General features: G+C 46.2%; 1 protein-coding gene across 6 annotated transcripts in view; it reads left to right on the forward strand.

Moving 5' to 3' along the window:
• Positions 1–20,733, forward strand: part of SCN5A (sodium channel, voltage-gated, type V, alpha subunit) — a 99,885-nt gene that overhangs the window by 36,629 nt on the left and 42,523 nt on the right. For all 6 annotated transcript variants that reach the window (XM_006890588.1, XM_006890584.1, XM_006890586.1 and 3 more), the window contains exons 12-13: positions 4,037–4,169; positions 6,691–6,929. In XM_006890588.1, the coding sequence (XP_006890650.1) occupies positions 4,037–4,169; positions 6,691–6,929 (372 nt within the window). The remainder of the gene's footprint in view (positions 1–4,036; positions 4,170–6,690; positions 6,930–20,733) is intronic.

Consider the following 20,733-nt stretch of genomic DNA (forward strand, 5'->3'; position numbering starts at 1 on the left):
GAGTTGGACAATGACCAAGGAGGATAGAAGGAGAATTGATGCCTTTGAGCTGTGGTGCTGGAGAAGAGTATTGAGAGTACCATGGTCTGCTAGGAAAACAAACAGATTTGTCCTGGAAAGGGTTAAACCGGGTGATTCCTTGGAGGCAAGGATTCTGAGGCTCCATCTAACATACTTTGGACATGTTGTAAGGAAAGACCGTTCCTTGGAGAAGGACATCATGCTTGGTTGGGTGGAGGGACAGCGCAGGAGGGTAAGGCCCTCTATGAGATGGATGGATTCGGTGACTGGGATAATCGGGATGGGTGTGTCGGAGACAGTGCGATTGGCACAGGACAGAGCAGAGTTTAGGGCTGTTGTACATAGGGTTACTATGAGTCGCAAGCGACTTGATGGCACATAACAACCACCACCACCACCTCTGGGATTGCCGTGCAGCTTCTTGCCACTAGGCCTCCCTGTGTTACAGGTACTATCAATAATGGCTGGTATTGGTCACAGGGAGCTTTGGTGGCGCAGTGCATAGGGCGTTGTGATGCTCACCCAAAGACTGTGTTTCTTTAGCGGTTCCAGTCCACCGGGGCCCCAGGGGGACAGATGGACAGTCTCCTTCCATGCAGATTACAGCCTTGGAAACCTGCTCCATGGGGAGCTGGGGGTTGGTTAGAGTTACAGGTTGTTACAGGAGAGTCAGAGCTGATGTTTTCAGATGCAATTCATCACCGAGGAGGAGATTGTCCACCTTTCTCCCAAGTAGCAGCTGGTGGATTCGAACACATGGTTTTAAATTTCACCTCTGGGTTGGCAGCACAACTCCTTACCACTGAGCCACCAGAAATGCTGGCTGTTAGTTTTTGCTGTTAACGTGCCATCAAGTCAGATACCGCCTCATAGCTGACCCTCTAGCAGATTTTCTGAGGCTGTAAATCCCACAGGAGGAGACTCCCCATCTTTCTCCAGCGGAGCAGCTGGTGGATTTGAACCACGTGCCTTTGAGACTGCAGTGCAGTTTCTTAGTACCAGAGCTCCAGGAAGAAATAACGACTCCTGGGGTACGCTGCAGAGTGGGGGGGCACTCATGCTCACCTGAAGAGAGTGAAGGGTGGTTCCCAGGAACCACAAGGGGGGGAGACGGTCACCCCAGCACCCTGTCCTCCCCCAACTGTGGGCTATCTGGCGTCAGAGGACACCACGCCCCTTGGCTGAGGCGCCCCACAGGTCCACCCCAGCCTTGGCCTGCGGACTCAGGGCAGCATCTGGAGCACTAATAGAATTTCCTAATCTCGTTAGGGAGCAAATCATCTCATTGTGCCACCATGACGGGAGGGGCCCCGAGTTCAAACACTTCATTACCCGGAACTCTGACTTCACCCATTCTCACTTCTGTGGGGCCCATTTGTAACCTTAAAGGGATTAGCCGGCCAAGGCCAAGAAGGGGTCATTTGCAAAGTTAAAGAATGGAGACATTTGAACAGTTAAAGAGATTAGCAGGCGCTCAGCCTAGGGAGTGCCTGCCCCTGCCTCCTGCCCCTGCCTCCTGCCCCTGCCTCCAGCCCCTGCCTCCAGCCCCTGCCTCCTGCCCCTGCCTCCAGCCCCTGCCTCCTGCCCCTGCCTCCAGCCCCTGCCTCCTGCCCCTGCCTCCAGCCCCTGCCTCCAGCCAGTCCCCACCAAGCCATCTCTGCCTCGCTGTAGTGTCTGTGCACAAAGCCACTGCCACCAGGTCCTGTCAGGTCAGCGCTGACACCTGGTGACTCCGTGTGTGTCAGAGGAGAGCTGTGACCAATAGGCTTTTCAGCCGCTGATTTTTTGGAAACTCCGTTGCCATGCTTTCTTCCAAGGCATCTTTGCCTTGAACAAAGACCTGCGGCCTTTCATTTTCGATGATGATGATGATGATGATGATGAGGCTGCCCCGAGGGTGAATGACGGGTAATCTCCTCCCATGTGATTCACAGCCTCTGAAAACCTGCTGGAGGGTCAGTCATGAGTCAGTTCTGACTCGACAGCTCACAACGCCACCATTATTATTTTTATTATTATTATCCAACAAAAGAGTTTATTAAGCAACGCTTGATATGGAAGCTTAATAAGCTCTTGTTGTAAATAACTAATAATAATTAAGAAGCATTCAGTAAGTCACATACTTATTAAGTATGTAAGTGACTCCTTTTGGCTAGGATTTTGAGGCTCCGTCTCACGTACTTTGGGCACAGGGCCAGGAGGGATCAGTCTGTCATGCTCAGAAGGGTGGAGGGACAGCGCCGGAGAGGAAGACCCCGGATGAGATGGATTGATACAGTATCTGGGGCGATGGGTTAGGTGTGTCAGTGAGATAGGCTCAGGACAAGGCAAGCTTCAGAGCTGTTGAACATAGGGTTACTACTGTGAGTTGCAGGCAACTCGATGCCACATTACAAGTGACTTTTTAAATTTTTTTTTAAATTCTTTTATTCCTTTATTTTTTATTTTGTGAGTGTGTGTAGCATTGAATCATATCCGACTGGTACAGGAGGAGATTGCCCCTCCTTCTCCAGCGAGGTATCTGGTGGATTTGAACCGCGTGCCTTCAGGATTGCAGCACAGTTTCTTGCCACTAGGCCACCAGAGCTCCCTAAGAAGTGACTCTGAAATATTAAGAAGGGCTTACATATGAGTTTGAGCTCTAGTGGCCTAATCTGTAGGAAGCTGTGTTGTTAATCCAAGACCCAGCCACTCAGTCAGTTCCAACTCCACCAGTGACTTCATGGGAGACAGTTGAGAAATCTACCATTTGATTTATAGCCTCAAAAGCCAATGGAGGGTCTGCTGTGAGTCAATGTGGACAGCTGTGACTTTGACCTATGAGCTGAGCTTTGGGTGGCAACGAGATTGGTTCACTTTCTCTGTTTGCTTTCAGTGGGGGACAAGGCTTGTTTATGATCATGGTGGACAAAGAAATGGCTCCAGGACCAGTTTACAGAGCTCCCCACCTTCTTGTTAGCGGCTGAGTTCACCAAGTGTTCACACCACCTAGAAATCGTTGGTGCATGTTTTTATTGTCAGGTTGACTCCAATTCATAGTGGCCCTGTGTGACAGAGTAGAAATGCCCTGTAAGGTGTTCTTGGCTATAATCTTTCCAGAAACAGCTGTTGCTGTGTACCATCAAGTCAGAGCCAACTCATAGCTGAGTCACCAGCTCATGTTGATTAAGCCCCTCTGGTGGCTTAGTGGTAAGGAGTTGTGCTGCCAACCCGAAGGCACCTGGTTCGGATTCACCAGCTGCTTTGCAGAAGAAAGATGGGCAGTCTCCTCTTAGGCAATTTCCTGCTTCTGAAAACCCTCTGGAGGGTCAATTATGGATTGGTTCTAACTCGAAGATAGATGAGCTAGTGGTTTTCCATTTTATGGACTTAGAATCCTGCTGCAGTTAGTATCACTGTCCATGTAGGTTTTGCACACACATAGAATTATTTACAAACTTAGATCACTAGATGAGGAATTGCAAAGCCAACTTGAACATTTTCTTGGTAGACGCAGCCAGACTTCCCCCACAAACGCTCCCACCAGCCATGTCTGAGCAGTGTTGTTTCATATTTCTATTCATGTCCTCTTGGAACATTGAAAAAAAGAATCAGGCTTCTTTAAGCACTTGGCTCTAGGGAACTTGTGGTCAATTAAGACTCCCAGATCGTTTTCGCAATTACTAACGTATGTGACGACATCTGGCACTGGAGAGCCTGGACGATGAAAAGAGCTGGGAACCTGTAGTTTCCTGTCCATGCTCAGCAATCACTACTGGGAGAGGCAGGGGAGGAGAGAAGTGAGAAGGGTGGTAATGAGGCGCGGTGTGCCGCAGGGGTAACAGGGAAGGGGTTGGGAGAAGAGCAGCCCAAGTTCAGTGTTCTATCAAGATCCCCTTCCTGCCTTCTGAGGCCTCCCTGCTCAAGTCCAGACCAGCCACTCCAGGAGTTCAAACTGTCCACCCCAGGTTCTGCAGGACTAGGCCTTAAGTGAGAACTGCCGTCCTCACACTGACTGTAATCTGGTTGCACACAGACCACACCGTCGGAGGAGCCTGGCGGGCCCCAGGTGCTGACCCCCCCGGTGCCCTGTGTGGACGGCTTCGAGGAGCCGGGAGAGCGGCAGCGTGCCCTCAGCGCGGTCAGCGTTCTCACCAGCGCGCTGGAAGGTCAGTACACCCAGGCGTCGCCCGCCGCTGCCCACACCTGGTCTATCCCCGCTTGGCACAACGGCTTAGGTTCTCAGTCCTGCTTCAGGAGAAGCACCACAGTAGATGGCTTTAACGAAGAGACGTTTATTGTCTCAAAGTTGAGAAGGTTAGAAGCCCCAGATCAGCACATTAGCTCTAGAACGAGCCTCACTCTCCCTGTGGGCTCTGAGGAAAGGCCCTCGTCTCGTCCTTTCTCGGTTCCTTGGGGGTCTCCACGTGCCTAAAGTCTTCCCCGGGTTGTGTTTGCGTCTGTGTCTCCTCTGCTCTTTTTACATCTCAAAAGTAGTATCGCTCTACACTGCTACTCAGTCCAGGCCTACTGCCCTCAAGTCCATGCCAGCTCTCTGGGACCCTCCCAGACAGAGAAGAGCCCCCAAAGGTTCCCAAAACTGTAATTTATACAAGCGCAGACTGTCTGATCTTTCTGCTGCCAAGCAGCTGGTGGATTCAAACTGTCAACCTTTTAAGTTGGCAAGCAGTGAAGTGCCTTGACTACAGCGCCACCAGAACTTCTACTGACACCAGTTGTTAGGTTGTTAGTTGCCATTGAGCCAAGAATGACTCACAGAGACACCCTGAACAACAGATCTGAACCCTGTCCTGTCCTGTGCCGCCCTCACAATCTCTGACACGTTTGATCTCGCCGTAGTCACCGTGCCAATCCACCAGGTTGAGGGTCTTTCTCTTCCTTCTTCCACCTTCCGAAGCATGATGTCCCTTTCCAAGGACTAGCCTCTCCTAGCAACAAACGTAAATGATGTAAGATGAAACTTCATCGTCTTTGCCTCTAAGGAGCATTCTGGCTGCACCTTCTCCAAGACATACCTGTTTGTTCTTTTGGCAGCTCATGAAAGAATTCAGTACTCTTCTCCAACACCACAGTTCAAAGGCATTAGTTCTTCTGTCATCCTTATTCACTGTCCAGCTCTCATCAGCATAGCAAGTGATTGAAAAGACTATGGCCTGAATCAGGCGTACCTTAGTTCTCAAACTAACAGCATTGCTCCTCAGTAATTTGGAGAAGTCTCTGACTTTCCCAGTGCAATGTATCTCCTGATGTGTTCTTCTTACTAGAACCCACAATCAATACGCTGATGCCAGCAGTCAAGAGATCTCATCGACATAGCAAGAGATCGTAATGACTATGGCCTGAATCAGGCACCTTAGTTCTCAAACTAACAGTATTGTTGTTGTTGTTGTTGTTGTTATGTGCCGTCAAGTCATTTGTGACTCATAGCGACCCTATGCACAACAGCTCTAAACCGTGCTCTATCCTGTGCCAATCTCATTGCCTCTGACACACCCATCCTGATTACCCCAGTCACTGAATCAATCCACCTCATAGAGGGTCTTCCCCTCCTGCGCTGTCCCTCCACTCTACCCAGCATGATGTCCCTCTCTAAAGACCTGCTTCTCAGTAATTTGGAGAAGTCTCTGACTGCAGTCTTTCCCAGTGCAATATATCTCCTGATGTTTTCATCTTAGGAGGATTCACAATCAATACACTGATACTGGCAGTCAGGAGATCAGGAGACGTATTGCAGTGACACCAATAAGCCCTCATTAATCTAACAAATACAGTATAATAAAGGAAACTCTTATTTCCAGACCCCATTTCAGCCACACATGTAAGGATTGGGGCTCACATCATAGTCTGAAGGTCATAGTTCAGTCTGTAAGACGGGAGCTTCCTCCATCCATCTTGACTTCTCTGGCCCTCCCATTCCCACACCTGTCCTTTTCTGTCCTGTGTGCTGTCTGTCCTGGCTGACCCGGGAGGATTCTCCTCTGTTTATGCTTGCTGTCGCCCAGGCTTCCTTACGTCTGTGTCTCTTTCGAGCATCCCCATGGCTGTCACGGGCTCTTCTTATTGGTCACATCCCATCTTCTCCCAAGCACCTGTGCCTGTTTTCGTTTCTCCTCAGCCTTTTCCCAGATCTCTCCAAGACTGTTTCCGGAATCTCACATCTGTCTCACCAGTCCCACCCTAGGCAGCCCCACATCTGTTCCAGTGTGGATTTGGAACCTCCCCCCGTCTTGTTCCATCCTCTGCCAAACTGTCCCAGCGTCTTCCGTCTCTGTCCTGACATGTCCCAGATGTCCTGCTGGTCACACAGCTGTTTCCTCCCTGTTCTTCCTGGAATTATATCTGATCTTTACATCTAAAATGCTACCTCGTTCTTTTCAATAACTTCACACTTGTCCCGCCCGTAACTGCCCTAACCTGTGCGGTCCTGTTTACCCATGTCCATCTGATCCCCTACCCCTGTACCTCTCTTCTCTCACATTCCCAGTGGAAGGAACCAGAATTCAGGCCACCCTTTCCCCTAGCCTTCCCTGTTCCCATTCCCTGGCCTCTCCCTGTCCAGTATAGGCCCTGTCCTCACCCCAAGCCAGTTATAACTCTTTTCTGGGAGCACCGTCAGGTCCACGTTGGACCGGTGAGGCGAAACAGACCAGCTCCCTGTCTCTTTCCCAGAACTGGAGGAATCCCACCGCAAGTGCCCGCCGTGCTGGAACCGCTTCGCCCAGCGCTACATGATCTGGGAGTGCTGCCCGCTGTGGATGTCAATCAAGCAGAGTGTGAAGTTCATGGTCATGGACCCGTTTGCCGACCTCACCATCACCATCTGCATCGTGCTCAACACACTCTTCATGGCCCTGGAGCACTACAACATGACCACCGAATTTGAAGAGATGCTGCAGGTTGGGAACCTGGTAAGGGTCATGGGCAGCTGGCCCAGGAATGGGCATCCCTGGTGGGCGGGGCTCAGCCAGCAGGTACAGCCTTCATGGGTAAGGAAGGAGGAACTTGGGAGGGTGGGTGTCCTCGTGGAAGAGGGAGTCTTGGGGGCTAGCTTTTAGAGGGCTAAGAGATGTGAATTGGACATGGAAGATTGGAGATGAAGATTTATAAATATGCCCAGAGGTTGGAAATGCAAAGTGAATTGGGGGGAGCCTGAAATGTAAAAAGGAATGGGATTTGGCAGTTGGTGGATGAAGAGAGTAGATGCAGAAGGGGATCGTTCTCTTGTTAACCGAGATTCCGGAAATGCTCACCAAGGTTGACTGGCTGGGAGAAAGGATGGATAGTGTTTGAGTGATGGGTGGTCGAATGGGCGGAGAGCTGGGTAGAGTGAGTAAAGCCCGCAGAACTCGCTTTGCGTTCTGACTCAGTTCTTACTGTGTGACCGCCAGCAGATTACTTAGTCTCAGTAATTGGCACAATGAGTATTTGTTAAATGTAATAAATGTAAAATTAGTATGACCGTCTCAGCCTCATAGGGAACTAATGAGGATTGAATAAGATAATGTCTGTAATGTGCTTGGCTTAGAGTTTGGTAAACAATAAGTCCTCACAATAAATGAGTGCTCTGTTTATTGTAGTCACTGTTGTTATTAGATACTAATCCTGGATGTCAGAATATCTGGGGGTTTTCTTTTTTTCTGAGATAAAAACAAGCGCTGCCTCTATACTGTGTGGAAGCCACAGCCCAGCAAGGAGAAGAGCAACATAGTGGTTATAGCCACTGACTCCTGAAACCCAGGGATAGAGGCCGGTCAGCTCTGTTCAGGTTAACACAGAGCCAGCCCTCCTCAGAGGATCTTGGGACAGGGACAGGCCCCCTGGCCGCAGAAGGGAGCTCCTACTTGTTGGCTGAGTTGTGCAGAGGGGAGGCCCCCCCAGCTAACTGAGTGGAGTTCACACTGAGTGCAGACCCACCTCTGTCCTGGGCCCAGGTGCTCAAATACCACAAAAGGCAACACGTCTGCCACACAGGGGAGTGTGAACATTTCTTCCTCGTGTTACTTTCTACATCCAGGACTCTGGATAGCGCTCTACAGAGTCTTTTCACACCTATTCACGCTTGGACTTGACTTTTTTGCACTCCCTGCTTCTGCTGCCTGGACACAGGAGTGTGTATTTGACTCTGGAGGAGTCTCAGGCACGGTGGGGCCTGGTGTGAATCGTTGGTTTTTACCTGGTGGTCAGGTAGGGCGTCAGTCAGAGTGTGAGCAGCAAGTCAAGTGCAATGAGTCACCCTGGTGGCTTCACGGGGTTATTGAGTCTTGATTGAATAGCAGACATGGTGCCTCTGTGGCTTGGTTATTGGTATTAGGTCGCGTCGCTGTGTTATAGCTATACTTTGTTCTGTTTGGATAGCTTTATTGCTGGTATGTCAGGTTTTTATTGTCTTGTACTTAATAAATCGTAAGTGGTTCAAGATATAAATGGGGGGGGAAGAAATCATTAAGATAAGCATGAGTGAATCCCGTTGGTGGTAGGTGTTATTGCTGTCATGTACCAGTGCGTCAGCTACCACTCACAGCAGCTGTGAACAGCAGATCAGAACCTTGGCCTGTCCTGTGGCAGCCCCACCATCTCTGGTATGCAAGCCTGGTATTGTTGTTGTCATGTGCCATCGAGTCGCTTGCGACTCATAGCGACCCTATGTACAAGAGCCCTAAACCCTGCTCTATCCTGTGCCAACCTCACTGTCTCTGACACACTCACTCCCACCACCGCAATCACAGAACCGATCCATCTCATCGAGGGTCTTCCTCTCCTGCGCCATCCCTCCACTCTCCCAAACATGACGTCCCTCTCCAAGGACCAGTTCCTCCTTGCAACATGCCCAAAGTATGTCAGACGAAGCTTCAGAATCCTTGCCTCCAAGGAGCACTCCGCCTTCACCCTTCCCTGGTACAGTCACTGTCAAGCCATCGTGTTGAGGGTCTTCCTCCTTCTCTCTGAACATCCACCATCCCCAGAATGATGTCTTTTTCCAAGAATTGGCACCACTTGGCAACATACCCAGAGGATGTGAGATGAAGCTTCACCATCCTTGCCTCTAAGGCCTGGAACAAGCATTTCCAAACCCAAGAATCCCCTGCCATAGGATTGCTTCTGATTTAGAGACCCTCAGTTGAGTCGATGAGGCTCTGAATCTTTGTAGGAGAAAGCTGTCCATCTTTCTGTGATGAAGCAGTGGGTGGATTCAAACTACCAACCTTTTTGGTCAGCAGCCCGATACATTGCACATTATATACCACCAGGGCTGCTTATAAGCATTTCACTAAATACAATTTCCCATAAAGGATCTAACTGAGAGATTTGACCAAATTTTAGCCCAACATATAAACAGAGGTAAAAGATGACCAAGTCTTCTGTTCGAGCAATCCTGTGGCTATGAAAACCTGGAAAGTTTTCGCCTTGAAATAATGCAAATGATGCCTGTAGCAATCATGAAATATAGCAAATTTTTGTTCAAATTTGGTTTTGAATTTTGTAAATAAACTAGTGGGGGTGGGAAGGAAATGCATAGCTAACCTCTTGAGAAGATTAGACTCCCTGGTGCCAGAAACAAAAAGGAAGCTTTAAACTGTCGTTTGATGTGTACCACAGGGTTGGACCCATAGCCAACCCTCTGATGGGTGTTCAGAGACAGTTAATCACGTGAGAGATTTCGCATCCTTCTCCCGCAAAGCAGCTGGTGGTCATGAACCATGCACCTTCGAGATTGCAGCACAGTTTCTTGCCACTAGGCCACCAGAGCTCCCTTGGAACCATAGCAGTAAACATGTCCAATGACTCTGTAGATGCTGTGTGTTGGTGAGGGCTTAACAGAGGGCAGGGAAAGTTGGTTGCTGTTTTGTTGACCTGGAGACTTTTGTGATATTATTAGTATTTTTATTTTTTTTTATTATTACAAAACCTGAAGTTTTATAAGAACTGTCTAGAGAGGTGGCATCTTTAGTCTTGCAAACATCAGAAGCAAGAATCATAACCAAGTGGCCATACGTATATGGCTAAACATTAAACACATTGATACTGGGAAATGATACAGAAATGAGCTTTTCTGTCTCAGCTAATATTGCAAAGAGGAAGAAAGTAACCTGTAAAGGTTCGTGGATTCCACAGTAGCCTTAATAGAATCCACAAGACAGTAGACTATTAACTTCAATGAGTTGAGAGAAAATATGTAGGTATAGATTTGTCCTTGCACATATTTGGAGCTCATACTTGTACTTGGTCTTATAACCCATACTAAGATGTCTTGGATCCCTCCAAGAGGCAAATGCAAAACTTTCTGGAAGGACATAGCTCTACTCAAGCCAAGCTGGACAAAGCATGCAAGGAACTGTTGCACCAAAAGCAAAATTACACACACAAAAACACACACCCACACACCCAGTCAGGCTTATCTCCTAACGAATGTCACATAGCAGAGCTGTTTGATAGAGATGTTAAAATATGAATATTTATAATGCCTAAAGATGTAAGAGAGAATTAAAAACAAAAAAAGACTTAAGACAGCTTTGGGGCGGGGGGAAGAGAACCAAGTCAAATCTCTAAAAATGAAAAATAGTCACAGAAATGAAAATTTCCATGTACAAATCAAATAGTGTATTAATGCAGATGGGAGAAGATTAAATGACTATAAATTAGATCTGAGGGAGTTCCCCAGAATGTAGAACATACAGAGGAAGAGACAGGATATGGGAAATAAAGGTTATATTCGATGGGATGTGTGAGATAAAGACATGGAATTGGAATAAGAAAAGTCACACAGCTGATATGCAATACAGAAGGAGAAAATACAGAGGAGAAAAGGGGCAGGAGACCATTCAAAGAGAGAATGACTGAGAGGGCGTGGAGAAATGGACCCTTGGATTCAGGAATTACAGGACCTCCTTGGTTTTTGTTTTGTTTTTTTAAATTTTTTTTATTTATTTGTGTGTGTGTACCATCAAATCAGATCTGACTGGTACAGGAGGAGATTGTCCCTCCTTCTCCAGCAGAGCATCTGGGGGATTCAAACCTCCTTCTCCAGCAGAGCATCTGGGGGGTTCAAACCACACGCCTCTGGTGCAGCTTCTTGCCAGTAGGCCACCAGAGCTCACCAGGACCTCCTTGTTGAGTTATTATTGTTATGTGGTTTTGAGTTGGAATCAAGTCAGGACTGACCCTCCAGCGGGTGTCCAGAGGCTGTAAGTCGCACAGGAGGACATTGTCCATGTCTTTCTCACAAAGCAGTCAGCGAGTTCTGAGCCCCATTCCCAACAGGATAAAGAGAATAAATGTATCTACATGTGTTTCGCACGAAAAGCAAAGACAGTATAAGCAACAAAAAGGAAAAGGTTGCCTACTAAGAAACAACAGTTAGCTGGATGAGAGACTCCACAATAGCTTCCATCAAATCCAAAAGGCAGTAAAAGAATAAGCTCAAAGTGATGAGAGAAAATATTTGACAGCCTAGGATTCAGTGCTCAACTTCCATGCCAATCAAGGTGGGTATTAAGCAAAAATGTTGGGAAAACAGAGTGCCACACACAGCTTACCTTTCTAAAGCAACAACTAAAGTTTTTGCTTTAAGAAGAGGCAAAATAATCATAGAAGAAGGATCTGAGCGATAACAAGGAGTGGTGAGATAGGTAATAATAATAATAACGGGTAAAACGAAGCAAGCATTGACTGTCTAAAGTCATAGTCATTCAAATCCACCAGCTGTTCCTTGGGAGAAGGATGGACAGTCTCCTCCCACGCGATTAACCGCCTCTGAAAACCCGCTGGAGGGTCAGCTATGGGTCGGTTCCAACTCAAAAGTACACAGAGATAAGGGAGCTCTGGTGACCTAATGGTAAGAAGCTGCGCTGCAGTCTCGAAGGCACGTGGTTCGAATCCACCAGTGTTCCTCGGGAGAAGGATGAGCAGTTTCCTCCCGTGCGATTAACTGCCTCTGAAAACCCACTGGAGGGTCAGCTGTGGGTCAGTTCCTACTTGACAGCACACAACAAAAACAGTGAGAAGGATATGAGAAGATGGAACCAAAATGCTGGCCACCAATAGCTGATCAGATGGGCACTGGGCAAGAATTGCCATCGAAGAAATCTATAATCCTAGTGCTTTGTGAAATGATAATTACCTTACACTGTTAATTCAGGGCTGGCTGTTAAAAAAATCAGTGTAGCCACTAAAGGAATAAAAAGCACAGTGTTCTAAGTGGTAGGCCAGGAGAGCAGAACATAGAGAATTTTAAAAATTCAATCCAAAGGGGGAAAGAGAGTGAGAAAATAACAGGGAAAAAATGGGAGGGGGGAAACTCAAAATAAGATACAGACATAAATAAAAATTGTCAGAAATCACAATAAGTCGATGTGGATTAAATTCACCAGTTAAACAACATATAATTAGTTAAAGAAAATTCAGCTACATGTTCCTTTTTAAAAACCCCAATATAAGGGACCCAAAAGAGTAAAGAAAAGAGAATGGATAAAGAAAGATGCCAGGCAAATATTAGCCTAAAGAAATTTATGTATATATTAATATTGCACAAAATAAACTTAAAAAATATGTTATTGGAGAAGATTGTTTCAGCCAAGTAGTGGTCTTCCAAATTTCTTGGCATAGGCTGGTGAACGCATCCAGGTCTGCATCTGTTTGAGGAGGTATTTACCTCCTCAGACCTTACGTTTTACTCTGAACTTCCACGCAGCTTGAACTTCTTCCTTCTTTGTTGCTATTGGTTCTTAATCATGTGCTGCATCCTGAAATGGTTCAGTGTGGATCATTTCTTTTTGTGTAGTGTCTCTGCGTATTCCTTCCATCTTCTTTTGATGCTTCCTGCATCATTCAGGATTCTTCCCATAGAATCCTCCAACTTTCAACTTAAATTTCTTTCAACTTAAATGCTCAGCATGTTCTGCCTTTTTGGTTTTTGGACTTCAGCTCTTTGCACATTTCACTATAAAATTGTGCTTATTTGTCCTCATTTTTTTTTAAAAAAAAAGTGATCCTGCAGAGTGCAAAGATTATTGATGTTGTTGTTATGTGCCGTCGAGTCGTTTGCGACTCATAGCGACCCTATGTACAACAGCCCTAAACCATGCTCTATCCTGTGCCAATCTCATTGCCTCTGACACACCCATCCCGATTACCCCAGTCACCGAATCAATCCACCTCATAGAGGGTCTTCCCCTCCTGTGCTGTCCCTCTACTCTACCCAGCATAATGTCCCTCTCTAAAGACCTGTCTCTCCTTACAACATGTCCAAAGTATGTCAGACGAAGCCCCAGAATCCTTGCCTCCAAGGAGCAGCCTGGTTTAATCCTCTCTACGATGAATCTGTTTGTTTTCTTGGCAGTCCATGGTACATTCAATACTCTTCTCCAGCACCACAGCTCAAAGGCGTCAATTCTCCTTCTATCCTCCCTAGTCATTGTCCAACTCTCTGATGCATAACAAGTGATTGCAAAAATCGTGGCCTGTATCAGTTGGACCTTAGTCTCCAGAGAGACACCGTTGCTCTTGAGTACTTTAGAGAGGTCCCTAACCGCAGATTTTCCCATCGCAATACATTTTTTGATTTCCTGGCTACTGGTGCCAAGAGTGTTGACCGTGGAGCCGAGCAAACTGAAGCTGTGAACAATCTCAATCTCTTCGCCATCCATCCTGATGCTACCGATTGGTCCAGTGGTGAGAATTACACATGCAAGCAAAATCCTTCTGAAGATTATTCCAAAATGGCTGGGACAGTATGTTGACAGGGAACATCCAGGAAGTCAAGCTGGATTCAGAAGAGACTGTGGCACAAGGACTATCACTGCAGATGTCTTGGCTGAAAGCAAGGAACATCAGATGAAAGTTTACTTCCATTTTATTGACTGTGCAAAGGCACTTGACTGTGTGACTCATAACAAGTTAAGGGTAACACTGAGAAAAATGGGAATCCCAGAACACTTCATTGTGCTCTTGCAAAACTGACACATAGACCAAGTAAGGGTTGTCCAAACCCCAAGGAAACTATATATTAAGCAAATTTTTCAAGCAGCTGGACTTCTATTAAGAAGAATGTGGCATCGGGATTAAAGGGAGATTCGTCAACACCCTGCATTATATAAATGAACAAAATCTTTCTTACCAAAAGTGAAGTACTCACTACAAAAGATCCAAAAATACAGCCTTCAATATGGATTACCACTCAGCATCGAGTAATGTAATTGAAGTTGTCAAGGATTTCACTTTACTTGCATCCACAATCAGCATTCATGGTAGCCGCAGACAAGAAACCAAAAGATATGTCGCACTGGGAAAATCTGTTGTCAAGAACCTCTCCACAGTGCTAGAAGAGCAAGGGTATCAGTTTAAAGACTAAGGTGCATCTGATCCAAGCCATGGTATTTTCCGTTGGTCTCAATGAATCAGAAAGTTGGACAAGAAGTGAAGAAGAATCAATGCCTTTTATTTGTGGTGTTGGTGAAGAATATTGACTATACCCCAGGCTGCCAAAAAAACAACCAAATCTGGCTTGGAAGAATGACAGTAGGGTGGTCCTTAAAGGCAAGGATGGTGAGACCTCATCTCACAAACTCTGGGTAAGTTGTCAAGAGAGGCCAGTCCTTGGGAAGAGAGATCCTAGTGGGAGAGGCAGACGGTCAGCAGAAGAGCAAGAGACCCCCGACGAGATGGGTTTCCACAGGGACTGTACGAATGTGCTTGAAAATGTTGGAGGTGATGAGGACGGTATAGAATAGGGCAAAATTCTGCTCTTTTGTTCAAAGAATTGCTGTGAGTAGTATCAGCTAACGACAGCAACACTGGGGGCGGGGGCCATAAAGAAGTTGTTGTTGTTGTTTGGTGCCGTTGAGTCATAGACCACTCATAGCGACCCTATGAACGAAAGGCCTGAGCACTGTTCATACGTAGAGTTTCCAGAGGCAAGCCATTTCGGAAGTGGATGCCGCTCCTGCTTCCAGGATAAAGAAATACACAACATAAACGCAGAAGGAATGGTTCACCAGGAATGTTTAATAACTCTGAGCTTGTATGCATTGAATTACGTGGCCTCAAAACACATAAGGCAGACAATAAGAAAACTTTAACATGTCCACATTCTCATTGAAATGTACCATTTTTGGTTCTCATTGCTCTTGGTGCTGCTGTTACCGTCAAGGCCAACGTGGTGACTAAACTCGCAGTCTTCCTCAAGAATGCCCGGGCCAAGGAGCCGGTGCTGGTCGTGTCCTTCACCATCGCGGGCCTTGCTGTAATTCTGCCCCCGTTAAGCCCCTACACCAAGTGTGCCTCCATGATCAACGAGATCACCCCCTACAGCTACCCAGTGCCCCTCGGAGATGATGGGAACATGCCTGATGCGCCCAGTCACCCCTAGGACCCCCAAGGGTCCCAGGCTGGAGTGGCTGAAGAAACTGTGAGCACCTCTGAGAGGGCGGGAGGGAGGGCCAGGCCCAAATAAAAACCTGAAAACAAAAAAAAAGAAACATATCATTTTTAACATACCATTCTCAATAATTGGTGGATCAAGCTGGCAGAAAATTGGCAAAGACACAGAAATTTAAAACTTGAGCTAATAAATACATACAGAACCCTGCATCTCAACCATTAAGGAAGATATGCATGAAAATTTCACATATTTCACATATTCACAAAATGACCACATCATAGGTCTCAGAGCAAATCTTAGCAAATGCTTAACCATGAATACCCTAGAGCCTGTAATCTCCAATTTCTCTACAATTAAATTTGAAACCAAAAAGATAATTAAAAAAAATACATTTATCTAAATTCATGGTCAGAAAAGTTGAAAAGTAATGATTAGATTTTTTTATTCAAATAATTGGAAAGGCAATAGTATAAAAGCAAGGGAAATTTAGGAGAAGAACAGAAATTAATTAAATAAAAAGCAAAGATTCAGTAGAAAGAAAATGTTTAACTTTATTTTTCTTTTTTTTAAAAAAAGAACATATTCTATGCTCTAATCATTTCTCAGTTATTTGCTTCACCAGTTAATTCATTAGATAAATTTAATGATTTGCCAACACCCAAGTTCTCACTTGGGGAAAAACAGCCTCTTCATGTAAGATATGACAAAGCCCCAGCAAAGTGACATGTATTTAACAATTAAAGTATTAATAAAAGAGACTAAAAATAGATAAACTTCTCACAAAATTAAAATAGGAGAGAAAAGAGAAAGAGAAAGCACTAATAAGTTCTAACAGTAGAAAAGGAGAAAAATAACTAACTTCATGCAGCTGTTATTACTGTATGTCAACATGACCATTATGTTCAGTTTACTGTAACTGTGTTGAGTGTTATAAGTCGTAACTTGTATGATGTTAAAGAGACAGCATTAGGGGCGTTTATGTATGTCATCACTAATCTGAGCTGATGAAGAAGTCTCCTCAAGGGTGTGGTCTGCACTGAATAGATGTATGGATTCTGGCAAAGCAAGAGAGCTTTTTACCCAATATCACATCTGACCTGTCACCTCTAGTCTTGGACCAGTGGCCCGCCATACTTGTTGACCTGGGAATCCTCAGCTTCTGAAGCCAGCAGTCTGCAACTCTGCCTTGTCGACGACTTGAACTGATTAGCCTCCGCAGATACTTCTCTTCTGAGATTTGACCCTTGAGCTGGGACTTGCCAGCTTCGATAAGCATGGGAGTCATTTCCTTCCAATAAATTCTTTGGTTTTACTTCTTCTCTAGAGGACTCTAAGACACTCCATAAGCAGTGAAGATTAAATAAACATAAAACAGTTCATTTAGTGCCAGTAACTCTTGAACAAAGTGAACATTTTCCTTGAAAAGATACAGATAACCGAGAAAGTATTTACAATTATAAATGAAAGAGAAAAATACAGACCAAACTAAATCCAGTAGTCTGTAGTTAGGAAAACTCAAAACAAGTCAGAAACTCCTTCTTAAGAGCACGATAGGTTTATTCCAGGAACACCAGGCTGGTTAATGCCCTCCACGAAACGAAAAACAATCTAAGTATGTGTGTGTAGGTGGAATAGTTAATAAAACAATAAGAACGTATCTGACAAGAATTAGAAAGAGCCTCTCTTACTCACTCACTCATCGTGGTCATTCCTAGCTGACCTTCCATGGGGTTTCTGAGGCAGGAGGAGGAGGAGGTTAATCTTTCTCCCTCAAAGCGGCCAGTGGATTCAAATTACTATAAATCTTTGCCTCTGAGCTTGCTGTGCAGCTTTCAGAGAACCATGCCACCGGCACACCCTGGAAATAGTCTCTGTGTCTGCAAACAGTAAATAACATATTTATTTAGGAAACATGAACAGCCTTCAAAGTCATAAACAAACACAGATAGTAATGATGACATTCACAGTAATAATAGTTACTATTTGTTGAGCACCTACTATACCCCAGGTGGAGATTTCTGACAACCCAGTGAGGAATTGTTGTTGTTGTTATCATCCCTGACTTACTGGAGAGGGAACACCGAGTGAGTGGTCATACAAGTTAGCCAAGAAGTGTTGGAGCCAAGATTCAACTCCAGGCAGCTTGTGTCTTCAGCCCACACTCCTCCCTGATGTATGGCAAGGCTAAGCTGCCACGCTGGCTGTGTGCCCGCCTCTCTGCTTCCAGCCCAAATTGTGCTGGAGATCTCTGTCAGATGCATAGAAGAGAAGAAAAGGAATAGAGAAGAAAAGAAAATAGATTTTCCAGATGATATTGTTGTCTATAGAGATAAGCCGAGGAACTCTGCAGAAAGATTATCAGAACTAATAAGCCTTGGTGAATTCACGCTGTTAGTGAATACGAGGTCAATATACGAAAATTCATTGTATTCATCGTCACTGTCAACAATCCATGCCTGGAAAGTTGATAACAGTACTGAGGGCCCAGGAGGTGGGAGTCAGGGAAGCCACTCCCACCTCACAGCCTCTGTCTGCCAGGGTGATGCTGAACCTGTTTAACCTAAAAACCATGCAGAGCTGTTTCTATCTGGTGGCAGCCCCTGGTTTTACCCAGAGTTCTTAGGCCCGTATCAGCAAATAAAAATAAATGCTTATCATGATGGTAACAATTACTGCCCTTATATAGAGCATCCACTTTATACTCATTATCTCTAACTCTTAGAAACGTCATATGCATATAGACATTATGCCCATTTTACAGATGAGGACATTCGAGGCCCAGGAAGAGAAACTGGCCCAAGATTAGACAGTAAAGGACCTCGCTTTGGAACCAGGGTCTGCCTGTAATTCTCTGTGTGTCTTAAGCCTCTGCTTTTTAACCACACAGCCTCGAAAAGCCTGGGCTGATCCTAGTACCAAAATTCATTTTACTTCTAAGCACTAGTTCTCAAGAGTGGACACACAGGAGAATCTTTTGGAAATCCCTGTACCTGTCCCTGTACATTCCAATTAAACTAGAATCTCTGCGGGCAGGACGCAGGCAGGCGGGCATCGCTGGTTAAAGCTCTCCAAGTGCACTGCTTGGTTGAGAATCAGTGCTTGAAAACTGCTCCTCAGATTTCAGTCACCTGGGAATCTAGTAAAAATGCCCATTCGGATTCAGCACATCTGGGCTTGTGCTTGAGGGTCTGTGTTTCTGCAGGACTTCCAGGTCCTGCTGTTGGTACCTGAAGGATTTCGATTTTGACTCTTCCTCATGAGCCCCTTCTGGTATCTTTTTATTCCAGATGTTCAGCTCCATCTATGGCTAAATAACTGGACATAGATATAATTTATTATGTATATACATGTATGCAGCACTCTGGTGACCTAGTGGTAAGAGCCTGCACTGCAATCCCAATGGCTCGCAGTTCGAATCCACCAGCTGTTCCACGGGAGAAGGATGGGCAGTCGCATCCCATTCAATTAACTGCCTCTGAAAACCCACCGGAGGTCAGCTATGGGTCAGTTCCAACTCAGCTGTATTCAGCAGCAACAACATCTGTGTGTGTGTGTGGCGGTGTTGGCCTAGTGAGTAAAGAATTACTCTGCCAACCCAAAGGCAAGGGTTTCAAATCCACCAGTTCCTCCAAGCAAAAAAGATGGGCAGTCTCCTACTGGGTGATTTACAGCCTTAGAAAACCCACCAGAGGGTCAACCATGAGTCAGTTCTCACTCAAGAGAGATTTATCTAAAAGAAATGACTCATCACAGCCGACGTAAGTCCAAAGAACTGAAGAGGTGATGAGCCAGACGAAAGATGAAAACTGAGGGTAAACACACCAGATTTCCTTATATAGTTGATGCAGGTCAAGTTCAACCATGATGAAACCCGTCCCTCCAGCACACTGGCTGCTCGTTGCAAATCCCAGCAAGGGAATCATACCACAGTAGAGCTCACCAAGAGAATGGCAGCATCATGACCATCAAACCGTAGAAACGGAAGTTTTCACACTACCTTTAACCATCACCAGTGGCTTTAACTTGCAGGTATATTGCCAGAAGTGACCAGGCTTTGGAGAAGGACGTCATGCTTGGAAGGATAGAGGGTCAGCGCAGAAGAGGAAGACTGTGAATGAGATGGATTGATAAAATAACTGGGTTGATGGGGGTAGGTGTGTAAGAGACAGTAAGATTGGCTCAGGATAGAGCAGAGTTCAGAGCTATTGTGCATAAGGTCACTACGAATTGCAGCCAACTTGATGGCTTCAAAGGGCTCTTTGGTAACCTAGGGATAAGGAGTTGCACTGGCGTCCCAAAGCCAGGACGTTCAAATCCACCAGCTGCTCTATGGGAGAAAGATGGGCAGTCTCCTCAGGTGTGATTTACGGCCTCTTAAAATCTGCCAAATGGTCAGCTATGTTGTTGTTATGTGCCGTCGAGTCGCCTGCGACTCATAGCGACCCTATGTACAACAGCCCTAAACTCCACTCTGTCCTGTGCCAATCGCACTGTCTCTGACACTCCCATCCCAATTATCCCAGTCACTGAATCAATCCACCTCATAGAGGGTCTTCCCCTCCTGCGCTGTCCCTCTACTCTACCAAGCATGATGTCCCTCTCCAAGGACCGGTCTCTCCTCACTACATGTCCAAAGTAAGTTAGACGGAGCCTCAGAATCCTTGCCTCCAAGGAGCCACCCGGTTTAACCCTCTCCAGGACAAATCTATTTGTTTTCCTAGCAGTCCATGGTATTCTCAGTACTCTCCTCCAGCACCACAGCTCAAAGGCATCAGTTCTCCAATGACCAAGGTCAGCTATGAGTCACTTCTAACTCCACGCCACACAACCACAGCAAGCAGCTTTAAGTCAAGTCCTGAGAGGTGGGAGCTCTGTGAATGGAGGCGCCAGGGCACAGGCCCTGAGAAGGGAGCAGCAAGAAGCAGGCACAGAATGGGTGAGCGGTAGGAGGTGGGAGAGGGGTCAAAAGACCTTGGGAACAGGTGTGGGTGCTGGGAAAATGGGGAAATCAAGGGTATCCCTCCACAGGAGGGCAGCCCAGAAATTTGGCACAAGGCTAGAAACGTTCGATTTCTCCTTCCAAGACCCTGGCATCGACATTAAAAGGGCCACTACGGTTAGGATGGCCAGGCTGATGGGTGGTGCCTAGGGGCAGCGCTACGGTGCCCATTCCTCCTGCCTCCTTCTCGACCACCTGCAGCTGTTCCTCTGTGTGAGAAAAGTGGACAGTCTCCTCCCATGCAGTTTACAGCCTCCAGAAACCTGTTGTGATCTGACTGAGCAGGTCACTTATGATTTGAGTCCACAGCGATGAGCTGATAAGGTTGGGGGGGGGG

This window comes from Elephantulus edwardii, unplaced genomic scaffold, assembly GCF_000299155.1.
Source record: "Elephantulus edwardii isolate Elephantulus edwardi_28Jun2011 unplaced genomic scaffold, EleEdw1.0 scaffold00091, whole genome shotgun sequence".
NCBI classification, from domain to species: domain Eukaryota; kingdom Metazoa; phylum Chordata; class Mammalia; order Macroscelidea; family Macroscelididae; genus Elephantulus; species Elephantulus edwardii.